General features: G+C 47.3%; 1 protein-coding gene across 8 annotated transcripts in view; it reads right to left on the bottom strand.

Moving 5' to 3' along the window:
• The window catches only part of TSPOAP1 (TSPO associated protein 1), a 253,233-nt gene that overhangs the window by 137,748 nt on the left and 100,895 nt on the right, over positions 1-14,590 (bottom strand). For all 8 annotated transcript variants that reach the window (XM_019507394.1, XM_019507550.1, XM_019507335.1 and 5 more), the window contains exons 6-11: positions 9,896-10,003; positions 8,584-8,667; positions 3,643-3,732; positions 2,214-2,336; positions 1,443-1,547; positions 1,030-1,080 (exon numbers count right to left, since the gene is read on the bottom strand). In XM_019507394.1, the coding sequence (XP_019362939.1) occupies positions 1,030-1,080; positions 1,443-1,547; positions 2,214-2,336; positions 3,643-3,732; positions 8,584-8,667; positions 9,896-10,003 (561 nt within the window). The remainder of the gene's footprint in view (positions 1-1,029; positions 1,081-1,442; positions 1,548-2,213; positions 2,337-3,642; positions 3,733-8,583; positions 8,668-9,895; positions 10,004-14,590) is intronic.

The raw sequence follows: 14,590 nt of genomic DNA, 5'->3' as shown, positions 1-14,590 counted from the left end.
CTCTATTCAGCACTAGTGAGGTCACATCTGGAGTACTGTGTGCAGATTTGGGCCCCCAGTACAAAAAGGATGTGGACACACTGGACAGAGTCTAGTGGAGGGCAATGAAAATGGTGAGGGGGCTGGTGTACATGACTTCTGAGGAGAAGCTGAGGGAACTGGGCCTATTAGTCTAGAGATTAAAAGACAGAGGGGATTTAATAGCAGCCGTCAACTACCTGAAAGTGGGGGTGTTGAAAAAAGATGAAGACAGACTGCTCTCAGTGGTGGTACATGACAGAACAAGGAGCAATGATCTCAAGTTGCAGCAAGGGAAGTTTATATTAGATATTAGGAAAAACTCTCTCACTGGGTGGGTAGTAAAGCAGTGGAACAGGTTACCCGAAGAGGTCGCAGAATCATCACTCTTGGAGGCTTTTAAGACCTGGCTGGACAAAACCTTTGTGTGATGGTCTAGTTGAGGATGGTCCTGCTTTGATCAGGGGTTGGACTAGATGACCTCGTGAGGCCCCTTCCAACCCTAATTTTTTTATGATTCTACAATTCCTGGGAGCTGGTCTGGGGACTGGAGATCTAACTCCTGTTGGTTCCAAGAGCTACTTCATACCTCACCTCTCCCTGTTTCACATAAAAGCTGTTTGTCCAATGCACCTTACCCAATAAAAACACAGAGCATGTAATATGAAAGAAAAACAATTAAAACAAACATGCAGAGATTTCCTCCTAAAGGAGATTCACACAAGAGGAGCAGGCATGACTGATATTAGTTATGTTGTTTATTGCAGCACTGAAAGACACTCAGGTGATGAATATTCCATACCATATCCAGTCCAAGAGCTGGGCTGGACTTAACAGCTGCTTTGCCTTTCTGACAGAAATCTGTGCACCACTGTTGTGAGACTGTTCAGCCACTGGTGCTGTTTTGCTCATGCTGATGAAGTTGCATGCAAAATGCAGAGCAAGACAATATTAAAGGATGTGAGATGCTAAACCTGCATATATCACCCTGGCTCTGTCTTTCTGTCTTACCTCTAATAGCTGTACTGCTCCTTCATGCTCCCTTTTTGCCTCAGCCTGGGCCTGGGGTCAAACAAGAGACAAAGAGTGTGTCACAAAGCATCCTTCAAAGTCTCACTTCTGCTACCACTATCTTAATAAGCATCTTATAGATTTAAAAACCTATATAGAGAAACTTGACTGGAAATATCCTTGACCTAAGCCTTGTTAAGTTAGAAGTTTCATGCATGAAAACAACTCGCACTGACCAGGTATCAGGGCTGCTCTGCACACTGACACTTCCCTGAATAGTGTATCTGGTGAACCTGCACATACCTCCTCCCTGCAGTCTGTCCCTTCAAGGAAACACAATGCAGAAGTCCCATCTGTTTGTAGGGAATCAGAGTTAGTGTTCATTTTCTCACTCTCTCTCACTCACTACATACCTGCTGCAGCCGCCTGACTTCCTCTTGTTTCTCCCGCAATACTAGCAGTGCTTCTTCATGTTCAACCTCCAGCTTCTGCCTTCGCTCTGCCACATCTCTCATGTGCTGGAAAACAAGTCACACACAGTTTAGGAGAGGTGTTATTAAACCATTGCCTTCTGGATTTCTCCCAAGGGGCCCTATCCTCCAACAACAATCTGATAGGCAACAAATTGTTTTTCACACAGTAACTAAACAAATGGGAAAGCAAACTTCTTAATGGGAGTGGAGTTCCAAGAACATATTAGGCAGGTCCTCTGCCTACCATAGTTTGCTCTGAGTTGCACCAGCAATACAAAGAGTCAGAGTTGCCTCAGACAGCTTCACACTGCCAAATTCCTCTCCCCCCTTGCTCCTCCTCACCTCACAAAGAGAGGACATCAAGCAGCAACTCAGGTCAAGAGGCTTGGGGCCAGAACGCACAGCGCACTGGCCAACCCTCATCTGTAAAACCAACTCCATGATACCAACATAACTCAGACAGCCTTGCTGGACAAGGCACTTGTCCAGGTGCAGAGATATGAAATGAGATGCTCCCAGCAGAGGCTAAAAAAGCTTCTTCTAAAAGTTTTTCTAGATAACAAAGGCCACAAAAAGCAAAACTGTATATAAATGACCCAAACAAATCAGAAAAAACAGACTTTTTGCTACCATTATCCCCTTTTCTGTAAGGCCATTCAGAACAGTACTCGGCATCTTCTCTGCGCCTCCAGAAGCTTGGGTCCTACTGACCTTCAGCACCTGCTCTAAATTCTCCAGCTTGGTTTGGAGTCCTTGGCTCGTCTGAATTGCAGAATCCCGTTCCTTAGTGACTAAAACTACCTGCAGCTTCAGGTCGGCATTCTCGGATTCAACCTGTAAAAGGAAAGGCTACTGATTCATACAAATAGTCTCAGGCACTCTTTGAAACAATAGCAGAGGTCCACCACTTTACACAGCTACACTGTGGTCTTCCATCAGCCCATCTTCTCTCCCCTCCAACTGGTAGTCAAACGTAACCAAATATTCATATATTTGTATGGGGCTTTAATCTGTTCAACAGATTCACCTACTGAATTTTTACTATATTTGTCTCCCCCACAACATGTGGAGTTTTCTGAAGGGGATTTTCCCTTGAGAAACCTTGGAAGCTGTGCTCTGTGATCTGGAAAGGGTGGGACTAGAGGCAGAGAAGCATGCAAAACCCCACTATAACTTGATGCAACTCTATTCACTAGAGATTGTGCAAGAGGCCAGTCCTTCATCTCTAATGGGAATGTGCCATCACCAAGTTATTATTAGTAGTTCAAATCACAAACACCTCCTTGCTGTACAATGGCCTGATTAATATGCAGAAAGAGCTAACCAGCAGGAAATGACCAGACTTTGAAAACAGGTTTGGTTTTCTGGCTCATCTACATTTCATATGCTAAGAGACAGAGCCAAATTAAAGAAAAAAAGACATCTTTGAAATGCATCTGCCCCTTTCCTCCAATCCCAGTACTAATTCTTCATCAGTTCCCACCCACTTGTGCACATTTACAATATTTTTATACACTTCAAGGTGCATTTTATTATTACTGTACTGTTCTGCACAGCAAATAGCTGCAGTCCATATGGACAAGTCTTTCCTGTCTGTTTTCCATGTTACTCTGTGAATCTGGGACTACTTGTCTTGTGACTATAATGCAACTGACTACTGGGATGTAATACCTTAATGGGTACTCTACAAACATGGAATGATAGCTGTCTCAGTGGGCACTTTAGGGAGGATTCACCCTGATGGGTGCAGGTGGCTATCTGCTTCTCTGCTTCAAGACCTTTACTATGCAAGGCAGGTTTAACTAGCACTTGGGCCACTGCCTTGCTTTCTTGACTATGCTCTCCTGGGGCCAGCACTCTCTTTCAGGGGTAACAGTAAACCCATCTCACATTTCCCCATTGAGAAGCATCTTAAGGCCACCTCTCTTCACTGTAACCTCCCCACAGTGGACTCTGTCTTGTCAGGGCCTTCACCACCTCTGTGACAAGTAAAACCCGTGGACATACCCCAATGTGGGGAATCCAGGCCATAGTTTTATCCTAGTCTAGTAATAACCTCTGCTTAATACAAATGCTTTGCAAGTTCAACACAAAGGAAAAGTTAATACTCCATTTAGAGGAAAAAATCTTCACTGACTACCTGTCCTGCCCATTCAGCCTTCTCATTAAGTCGAGAGTTCTGCTCAGCCAGTCGTACATTTTCACTTTGCACCTCCTCCAACTGGAGTTCCTGTCCAGAGAGAACAAGTATTACTACAGTCAGGTTCTCTGATTAACTGGAAACAGCTCCCTGATCTTCCCAGACTGGAGAGAAAAGGTCAGCTCAGGGCTGACTAAAGGAACTGCATGCGTCTGGACAGACACACTTTCAGGCTTATTCGATGCAGCACCATTCAAAGAACAGGATCACACAGTTTGGTCCTGCTATTACTATTATATTATAATATGCTAAGTTCTGACAGTGCACTCAGCAAAGCACAAGACACACAGGCTGAAATCTGGATTCGACTGAAGCCAGTGGCAACACTTTAATTAATCTCAATGGGGCCAGGACCTCCTTTAAGGAAAAGAAACCAAAGGGAAAATGACACTGGACATTTGCTACTGGCCCCACTTGCCTACCCCCAGACTAGAGTGGAGCAGAGAATGAACACCTCTGACATCAAGGAATCATAGAAAATTATGGTTGGAAGGCACCTCACAAGGTCATCTAGTTCAAACCCCTGCTCAAAGCAGAACCATCCCCAGCTAGATCATCCTGCAAAGGCTTTGTCCAGCTGGGTCTTAAAAAACCTCCAAGGATGGTGATTCCACAACCTCTCTGGGTAACCTGTTCCACTGCTTTACTACCCTCCTAATGAGAAAGTTTTTCTTAATATCAAAACTAAACTTCCTGTGGTGCAACTTGAGACCATTTCTCTTTGTTCTGTCATCTACCACCACTGAGAACAGTCCAGCTCCATCTTCTTTGGAACCACCCTTCAGGTAACTGAAGGCTCCTATTAAATTCCCTCTAAATAAGCGCAGATCCCTCAGCCTCTCCTCAGAAGTCATGTGCCCCAGCCCCTTATCTATTTTCATTTCCCTCTGCTGGACTCTGTCCAGTATATCCACATCCATTCTGTACTGAGGGTCTCAAATCAGCACACAGTACTCCAGATGTGACCTCACTAGTGCCAAACAGAGGGAAAGAATCACTTCCCACGATCTGCTAGCGATGCTCCTACTAATGCAGCCCAGTGTGTCGTTAGCTTTCTTCACAACAAGGGAACACTGTTGGCTCATATTCAGCTTACTGTCTACTGTAACCCTCAGGTCCTTTCCTGCAGAACTGCTGCTTAGCCAGTCATCCCCCTGCCTGTACAATGGCCAGTGGCTCTGCATGACTTTGCACTTCTCCATGTTGCATAAGTGCAGGACTTTGCACTTCTCCTTATTGAACCTCCTGAGATTTTTGTCCAGTATGCCAAATTGTCAAGAACTCTCTGAATCCTACCCCTGACCTCCAGCATATCATTACTCTCCCCCAGCTTGGTGCTATTTGCAAACTTGCTGAAGATGTACTCCATCCCATCTTCCAGGTCACTGATGAAGCTATGGAACAAAACCAGCCCCAGGACTGACCCCTGGCGCACTCCACTTGATACTGGCTTCCAGCAAGCCAGCAAGCCATTGATTACTACCCTGCGAGACCAATGTTTGAGCTACTTTTCTATCCACATTACAGCCCATTCAACCCATACTCCCTTAGCTTGCTTACAAGAATGTTGGAGGAGACTGTATCATAAGCTTTGCTGAAGTCAAGGCATATCACGTTCACTGCTCTTCCCGTATCCACAGAGCCAGTCATCTCATCACAGAAAGCAGTCAGGTTGGTCAGGCATGACTTCCCCTTGGTGAATCCATGCTGACTGTTCCTAATCACCTCCTTCTCCTCCAGGTGCTTAGAAATGGACTCCTTGAGGACCTGCTCCATGGTTTTTCCAGGAACTGAGTTGAGGCTGTAACTCCTGAGAGGCTGTAATTTGCCCTTTTCCAGTCATCTCGGATCAATTCTGACAGCCACGAGTTTTCAAAAACACTGGCCAGTGGCTCTGCAATCACATCAGCCGATTCCCTCAGCACCCTCAGATGCATCTCATCTAGCCCCCTGAGCTTGTATACGGCTGGCTTTCCTAAATAGTCTCTAACCTGTTCTTTCACCACTGTTGACTGCTCACCTTCTTCCCAAACTTTGCTGCCAGGTGCAGTAGTCTGGGAAATGACTTTACCTGTGAAGACTGAGGTAAAAAAGGCAATGAGTATTTCAGCCTTTTCTGCATCACCTGTCACTAGGTTGCCCTCCCCCCAACCCATTCACGAAGAGACACACACTTTCCCTTATCTTCCTCTTGCTGCTGACATACTTGTAGAAACCCTTCTTGTCATCCTTCATGTCCTTTGCCTGCTACAACCCCAGTTGTGCTTTGGCCTTCCTGATTTCATCCCTGCATCCTGGCGCAATGCTCTCATACTCCTCCCTAGTCATTTGTCCAAGTTTCCACTTCTTGTAAGCTTCCTTTTTCTGTTTAAGCTCAATGAAGAGTTCCCTGCTAAGCCAAGCTGGTCTTCTGCCATACTTGCTAGTCTTCCCAAGCATTCAGATGATTAGTTCCTGCACTCTTAGTAAAGTTCCCTTAAAGTACAACCTGGTTTTCTAGACTTCTCTCCTCTTTAGACTGGCCTCCCAGGGGAGCCTCCTTATCAATTCCCCGAGTAAGTCAAAGTCTGCTTTTCTGCCATCCAGTCCTTAACTCTGCTGCTTTCCTTCCTTGCTTTCCTCAGGATTCTGAACTCAATCATCTCATCATCACAGCTGCCCACATGGCCATCCACAACTACATTCCTCACCAATTCTTCCCTGTTTGTGAGCAGCAGGTCAAGAAAAGCACAGCCACTTATTGGCTGCTCCAGCACTTGCACTAGGAAGTTGTCCCCCAACATGCTCCAAAAATTTCCTGGATTGTCTGCGCACTGCTGTATTGCCCTCCCAGCAGATGTTAGGGTGACTGAAGTCCCTCATGAGAACCAGGGTCTGGGACTGGGAAACTTCTGCTAGCTGTTTAAAGAAAGCCTCATCCACTACTTCGTCCTGGTCTGGTGGTGTATAGCAGACCCCTACCATGACATCACCCTTGTTGTTCTCCTCTCTGACCCTAAGCCACAGATTTTCAACAGGCCTATCTCCAGTTTGATTTCTCTGAGCTCCAGTATGAAACAGCTCTTTTACATAAAGCAGAACTCCTCCTCCTCTTCTCCCCTGCCCGTCCTTTCTAAACGGTTTGTACCGACCCACAAGAGAGCTCCAGTCATGCGAGCTCCCACCAAGTCTCTGTTATTCCAATTACATCATAGTTCTGTGACTGCGCAAGGACTTCCAGTTCTTCCTGTTAGTTTCCCAGGCTCTGTGCATTTGTGTACAGGCACCTGAGGGAACTAGTCAATTGCCCCATGTTCTCAGGAAGAATGAGAAGGCCTCCCCTGTGGCCCCCTTCTGCTTGTGCTACCTCCAGATCACCTGCTTCCCCACTTACCTCAGGGTCTTGGTCTCGATCCCCAGGCAAACCTAATTTAAAGCTCACCTCACTAGGTTAGCAAGGCTGTCTGGAAAGATGCTCTTCCATCTCTTTTTCAGCTGATTCCTGTCTCTTCCTAGCAGTCCTTCTTGGAACAACATCCTGTGGTCAACAAAGCCCTGCTGGCAACACCACCTGCACAGTCATGCATTGATCTGCAGGATGCGTCTGGGCCCTTCTTCTTGCGAAGAAGAATCAAGACCACCACCTGAGCCCGTCTCCTTTACCATAGCTCCCAAAGCCCTGTAGTCACTTTTGATCTGCTCAGGGTCACCCCTGGCAGTATCATTGGTGCCCACAGGGATGCACAGCATGGGGTAGTACTCTGAGGGATGAATGAGTTTCGGTAATCCTCCTGTGACACCTCAGATCTAGGTTTGGGCAAGCAGCAGGCCTCCCAAAACAAAACAAAACAAAACAAAAAAAATCAGGGTGGCAGGTGGATGCCTCTGCCCCCCACAGATAAGAGTCTCTAAACACCACCACCTATTGCTTCCTCTTGGTGGGAATGGCCTCAATCCTCCCCATCCTGGAGATGACAGGCCTGGTCTCTTTCACCAGCAGAAATATGCTTCTCCTCCTCTGTTGCTAGGGCTCCATATCTGTTCTCCAGACAAACCACTGCAGGTGGAGATAAAGATTTCTGCTTGCTGCCAGAGGTCACAAGCTTCCAATTTCCTGGGCATCCACATACACTTTTTTCCACTAGCACTGCCTGTGGCAGTCCTTCCTCGACAGTCCTGGAGGTTTCCTCCAAGATCCAGTAAATGAAGTCCTCATTGTCAAGAATGCTTTGAAGCCTTGTCACCTCGTCCTGCAGCACTCCTGCCAGCTCCCTGAGGGACACCACCAGGAAGCACCACTCGCATCACAGGCACTCCCCCACCTGGCTCTCACTAGAATGAACCTGCAAGCCACGGTCTCCAGAGCACCAAACCAGGACCTTGGTGGACGCCTCAATGGCGAGCGGTCCTGCCTGGACAGACACCTCACAGTCGCAAGCAGAGGAAACGCTGGCAGTAGCAGTGGCTCTGGCATTGCGACGTCCTCCAATCATTTATCTGGGTCTCTTAATCTGTGGCCTCTCTCTTCCTGCCCCTCTTTCCAAGCAGACCTTCCCTAGCAAACTTCACTATAAGCTTGCCTGTTTGATGCTCCATGGTCCTGAAAGGTTCCCTTTTCCCTGATAAAGCTTGCAATGAAGGAAGGTTAGAGAGAGTTTCCAGGCAAAGTCCCTAGCAAACTCCCTCTCACTCTAGACTCTAGCTAAACAAGGGACTGAGACCAAGACTTAACAGGTGAATTTGAGCTACTTACACTAAATACACATAGGTTAGCTACTCTTAAATGAAGAAAGAGCTTACCTTAAAGGTTCCCTTTCAAAGAGGAAGGCGGTAAAGTAACCTGTGAACTGCCTGCAAACTCCCGTTTGTTGCCCCTGTTCTGTAGGCAGCAAGCATACTTACCAGTTCTTTGCATCTTTTGTGCTTTTTCCTCACTTCATGTTCAAGATTTTCACATTTTTTACGCTTTTTCCTGAGTTCAAATTCCTACATAAGAAAAACAAAGGAGGCCACAGAGAAATACTAGGTCAAATACAAACCAGCAACCTAGATTTTCTCAGGGGACCTATGAAATTCAAAACCAGGTTCCCTAATCACACAAGATATTTCTCTTTTCTCTGAGAAAAATCTCTCTGTGAAAAGTACTTGGAAAAAAGTGAAGGAGCGTTTTTAAGAAGGGAACACGAAATACCCAAGCCATAAAACTCTTTTATGGGTCCCTTTCTTCTTCCCACCTTTTCAAATCTGGACACAGCTCACTGGTTTCACACTTGCACTGTACCGTCTAACTCAGTGGTTCTCAATCCCAATCACCACACAACTGCAGCCCACGTGACATCCTGTTAAAACATTTTTTAAATGGATACACAGGAAGTAAATTGTGCGGGGGCAACCCACATAACACATTGAGAGCTGCAAGTATGGCCCACTATGGCAAACACTGGCCTAACTTCCATCATGCTCAAGGAAGGCAGGGCATAATACAGCATTCAGCACCACTAGGGTGTTCCGAGTGCTTTGTTGTTGAAAAAAGGTCTGTACAAATTATTTTACTTTAACTGAAAAAACCCACTAACTCAGCGAGGCGTCAAATCCAGATAGTTACCTAGCAGTCAGGAGAGAGATGCTGTCTCTAGCTGCTTGCTACCTATTTTAGTTCTCCTGCTACATTTTATCAGACTGTAAACTTGAATAATACTATGAGCAAGCCTACTTTACTGAGATAGTTCAGAAGGGGCAAGTGAGATGATTGTTGAGACAAGTTCATGACAGGACATACATATCTCAGGTTGACAAGAGGATAAGCTCTGTCCAGGAAACAGCAGGTTCACTTGGGTTCCCTTTTAGTTTTTGCCAAGGTGTTGAGCTGCCAGTGGTGCATCTAGTACATGTCATTCAAGCAAGCAGCGGGCAAAACACCTTAGGGCACTTTAACATGCATAGGGAATCATTTCAAAGGGGGAACCACCAGGTCCTATACCTCAGCTGTTCTTTTCTCAACTGTTTTTTTTTTTTTTTTTTTTTTTTTTTTTTTTTTTTTACATAAGCCAGTTCTCCAGCCCCTCCCATCTCTGCAGACCAGCTGAACCTAGAAACATCACCCCAAAGGTCATGGATGCAATGAGAGATAAAAGAGGAATGCTCTACCCAGTTACCCTAAAACAAGCTTCTTTAAAGTCCCAGCGGAAAATCCCAGATAGGCACATCAACTCACCAACTGCTCTCGTTGCTGTCTACCCTCTTGGTCTGCTAATGCATTTTTCAAAGGGAAGTTTTCAAGTTCTTCACAGGTATGGCCCAAAGGTAGCACTCCTGGTTCCACCTGGACAGGGAGAGAAGTCCCAGCAGGTTGCGAGAAAGAATCAGGACAGCACAGCACAGCACAGGAGGGAGAGCTCTGCTGTCCACAGAGCCTAGAGCAGCAGAAGCCCATTAACATTTCTTCTCTGCAAGTATTTGTGTGCTCTCCTGGGTGGAATTTCACCCAGAAGAGCACACAATACGAGTAGACTCTCCCTATGCCTGAAGAATAGTGTTTCCACCCGAACGCTTACAAAGAACAGTTTTTTCAACCATTTAGTTGGTCTAATAAATGATAACACATTTATGCGATGAACCTCGTCTGTCTAAGTACCTATGGAATTTTACCAAGAATGTGAATTACCTTCTACAGAATTTTTAAGCCACCTGTGACAAAATAAAGACAAAGCATCCTTTAAAAAAATAACAACTCTCTAGGTCACTTAGCTATTCAGAGTTTCAAAAGAAGGGGACTCTGCATTTAAGCAACTATCAAAACATTTTCTCCCTTTCTGATTAGCTGGAGCATGGGAAGCCCTAAACAACTATTGCCAAGTGCTTTATGAGTCAATTTTCTTTTTGTGTTTCCAATTGTCTTGAGGATAATAAACTAGCCCTGAGGAAAGAAAGAATTCAGGGTTAACATTCTCTGTCTAGTTCCAGTGGGGTGAAACCATCTACCAGCTAAACCTGCCCTGTTAAATATGATAGACAATTATGAACAATTAGCCTGTCTAGAGTTAGAGTTTTCTTCATAGAAGGGGCAAAAATTCCTAGTTCTCTGCTAAATTATGTGGGCTGTTACCGTAAAATTTCACACTGAATTTAGGCACCATTTGAATTTTCTCGGCAGTTTATATTTCTGTTTTTTCCCAGAGGCCCAGGGAACATAGGGAAGACAACAGATTACATTAAATCAGTCCTGAACAAGTGAGGGATCTCCTACAACACGTGGACGCTTTCAAATCTACCAGGCCAGATGACCTGCACACGAGAGTCCTGAAAGAACTGGCTGAGTGTATAGCAGCACCGCTGGCCAAGCTGTCTGAAGAATCGTGGAACTCAGGAATGGTTCTACATGACTGGAAGAGGGCCATTGTGCCCACCTTTAAGAAAGGGAAGAGGGATGACATGGCAAACTACTGTCTGGTCAGCCTGACTTCGGTCCTGGATAAAATATCTTTGAAAAATGTGTTAAATGAGGCCATCAATCACAAGCTGGTAACTGAAGGGGTGTTAAGAAGCAACCAGCATGGTTTTGTCAAGAGTAGATCATGCATAACTAACCTAATGTCCTCCTACGACCAGGTAACTAGCCATCTAGACAAGGGACATAAGGCTGATGAATTTACTTAGATTTCACTAAAGCCTTTGATTCTGTTTCCCACGAGATTCTCTCAATCAAACAGGAGGGTACTGGGCTGGACCAGTCTACAGCACCGTGGGTGGACAACTGGCTTAGGAGGCCACTGGCAGAGTTGTAATCAATGGGATAGCCTCATCCTGGAGGCCCATCTCCAGTGGTGTCCTCCAGGGACCAGTGCTTGGACCCACGCTCCTTAATAGATTTATTAATAACTTGGATGAGGGGGTGGAAAGTAGGGCTGTGCGAAGCTTCAGTCACTGATTCAATTCAATTCAAATCCGAATCAAATCAGGAGACCCTTTAATCTCTCCAAATGAATCAGAACCCTCCGAATCAATTAGGAAAGATTCAATGATTCAGACACAAACACAGCTTTAAATGTTTGTCTACATACCTCTAGGTACCAGGTGCAGCACGTGAACTCTGAGATGCTGGGGCAGATGGAGCATCCCACAGTAGTGGGGGTGGGGCATGTGCTCGGCACCGAACCCGGAAGTGGACTGGAAGTACTTCAAGTCCACTTCTGCATCTGCCACCAAGCGCACAAGGGGCCCCCATGACTAGAGCCTCCTGGGTCTGGGGGGGCACCCAGGGTCCCCCCGGGGCCAATCGCTGAGCTGGGGGAGAATGGGGGGGTCCCCTGTGCGACCAATGGCAAACCCAGAAATGGACCAGAAGTACTTGTGGTCTACTTCCAAGTCCACTGCTGAGCAAGTAGGGGGCCCCCCCATCCACCCCACCATCGCAGAGCTCATGAGCTGCACCTGGTACCTCAAGGTATGTGGACAAAACATTTAAAGCTGATTCTCCAAATTGGCATCAATTCAATTCAGCAGAGTCTGAATCTAAAGAATCAGGACAGTGATCCAAATCAATGAATCGAATCACTGTCCCCGATTAAGACTGAATCCAAATCCAAAACAGCCTGTTTCGCACACCCCTAGTGGAAAGCTCAATAATTAAATTTGCAGAGGATACCAAGTTGTGAGGAAATGTGGGCACACCAGAGAATAGGGCATAGATTCAGGATGACCTTGACAGACTGGACTCATGGGTGGAATGAAATCAGATGAGGTTGAACAAGGAGAAGTGCAAGGTCCTTCACCTGGGTAGGAAGAACTACACGATAGGTGGCAGTCCACTGGCTGGCACACCATTTGAACTTGACCTGGGGGTCACGACTGACCAGAAGATGAATACAAGCCATCAGTGCGATGAGGTTGCCAGAAGGGCAAACAGAACTCTGGCATGCACCAGCCGATGTGTGGCCAATAGATCCAGGGAGGTGCTTCTCCCTCTCTACTCAGCATTGGTGAGGCCTCACCTGGAGTACTGCGTCCAGTTCTGGGCACCACATTTCAAGAAGGATGTGAATAAGCTCAAGAGGGTACAAAGAAAGGCTACCCGTATGGTTAAGGGCATGGAGTGCAGGGCCTATGAGGACAGACTCTGGGAACTGGGTCTGTTCAGTCTGAGTAAGAGAAGGCTGAGAGGTGACTTGATAGCTGCCTACAAGTGATAGGTGCCTGTCTTAGGGCCTTGGAGGGGCAGGTGAGGGAGCTCGAGGAGGATGTTAGCAGGCTGAGGGGGATCAGAGAAGCAGAGGATGAAATTGATGGGTATTTCCTTTCCCTGCAGGGCCAAGCACCAAGGGGAGAAAAACCCAAGGAGGTGCCCTCCACAGCTGAATGGCAGAAGGTTCCCTCCAGAGCCAGGGCTGCTTATGGCGGTGCAGTATCAGCTCCCCCAGTCCAGCTGGGGAACAGGTATGAGGCCCTGGTGACATTGGAGGAGGAGGAAGGAGACAAGGAAACCTCTGGAGAGAGGAGGCCACTCTACACACAGAACAGGCTGCAGGAGGCAAGTTGACCCAGAAGAAGAGATGCCAGATGCTCGTCATAAGCGACTCCATCCTCAGAGGAACAGAGGGTCCTATCTGTCACCAGGATCCCATGACACACGAGGTCTCCTGTATGCCCGAAGCATGGATTCAGGATGTGACGGAGATGATCCCGGCCATTATCTGGCCCACTGATTACTAACCCCACGGTCCTAATCCACGTGGGCACGAATGATGCAGCCAGGAGCAGTCCAGATTGCCTGATGGACTACCAAGCTCTGGGGGGGGGAGCGGGCAAGCTGAAGGAGACAGGGGCACAGGTGGTCTTCTCATCTGGCCTTCCAGTGAGCAAACATGGACAACGCCATGAGACCTGCATAAGGGAAGTCAACTTGCGGCTTCAGAAATGGTGTCTCGAGGCAGGCTTTGGCTTTTTGGACCACAACCCATACTTCAGAACAAGAGACATGCTCGGGTGGGATGGGCTTCACCTTTCCCCCAAAAGTAAGCATGTGTTCTCTTTCAGGTTGGCTGATCTCCTCCAGCGGGCTTTAAACTAGGTTCATCGGGGGAAAGGGAGGATGAGGACGGAGGGAGCCACAGAACACCAAACCAAGTGACACCCACAAGAACAGCCCGACCAAGGTAGGCAACGAGCACAAGAAGTACCCAGGTAAGAGACTGGGGTCCAGGATAGTCCTGGGATTAGGGGGGCAGTGCATACACCCTCAGGAGTCCTCAAATGCCTCTACACTAATGCTCGTAGTATGGGGAACAAGTAGGAGGAACTTGCCCTCCTGCTAGCTAACACAAACCCAGACATAGTGGGGCTCACTGAAACTTGGTGGGATTCAATGCACAACTGGGCAGTAAACATCGAGGACTATAGGCTGTACAGGAGGGATAGAACAGGGAGGAAAGGGGGGGGGTGTGGCACTCTGCATCAAAGAGCAATACACAACCTCAGCAAACAGCACTGGGTCAGAGGAGGGGCAGGCTGAAGTGCTCTGGGTCAGAATACAAGGGAGCGGGGAGAAAGGGACTTAATGGTGGGAGTCTACTACAGGCCACCCAACCAGGGGGAAGAGTGGGACCGGGAATTCTCAGGTCAGCTCGCGGAGGCAGTTAAGTCAAGGAACATGGTCATCATGAGTGACCTAAACAATCCGGACATCTGCTGGGATGAGCAGTCAGCCAGGTCCGCTCACGTAGCCGAGTTACAGGACCTCCATCTAACCCAGGAGGTGCAGTCCCACCAACGGAAATACCTTGTTGGATCTGGTCCTGGCCGCGGGCGTCAACCTGGTGAGGGGACTACAGGTTCTTGACCACCTGGGCAATAGCAATCATCGCCTACTGGAACTCACCATCCAGCACAGGGTGTCAAAGGCCTGCAGCAAGGC

The sequence above is a fragment of the Gavialis gangeticus genome, unplaced genomic scaffold (assembly GCF_001723915.1).
Source record: "Gavialis gangeticus isolate Ggan-Ray unplaced genomic scaffold, GavGan_comp1, whole genome shotgun sequence".
Classification (NCBI taxonomy): domain Eukaryota; kingdom Metazoa; phylum Chordata; order Crocodylia; family Gavialidae; genus Gavialis; species Gavialis gangeticus.
The sequence above is the reverse complement of the archived record's forward strand: the minus strand, read 5'-3'. Positions and strand labels throughout refer to the sequence as shown.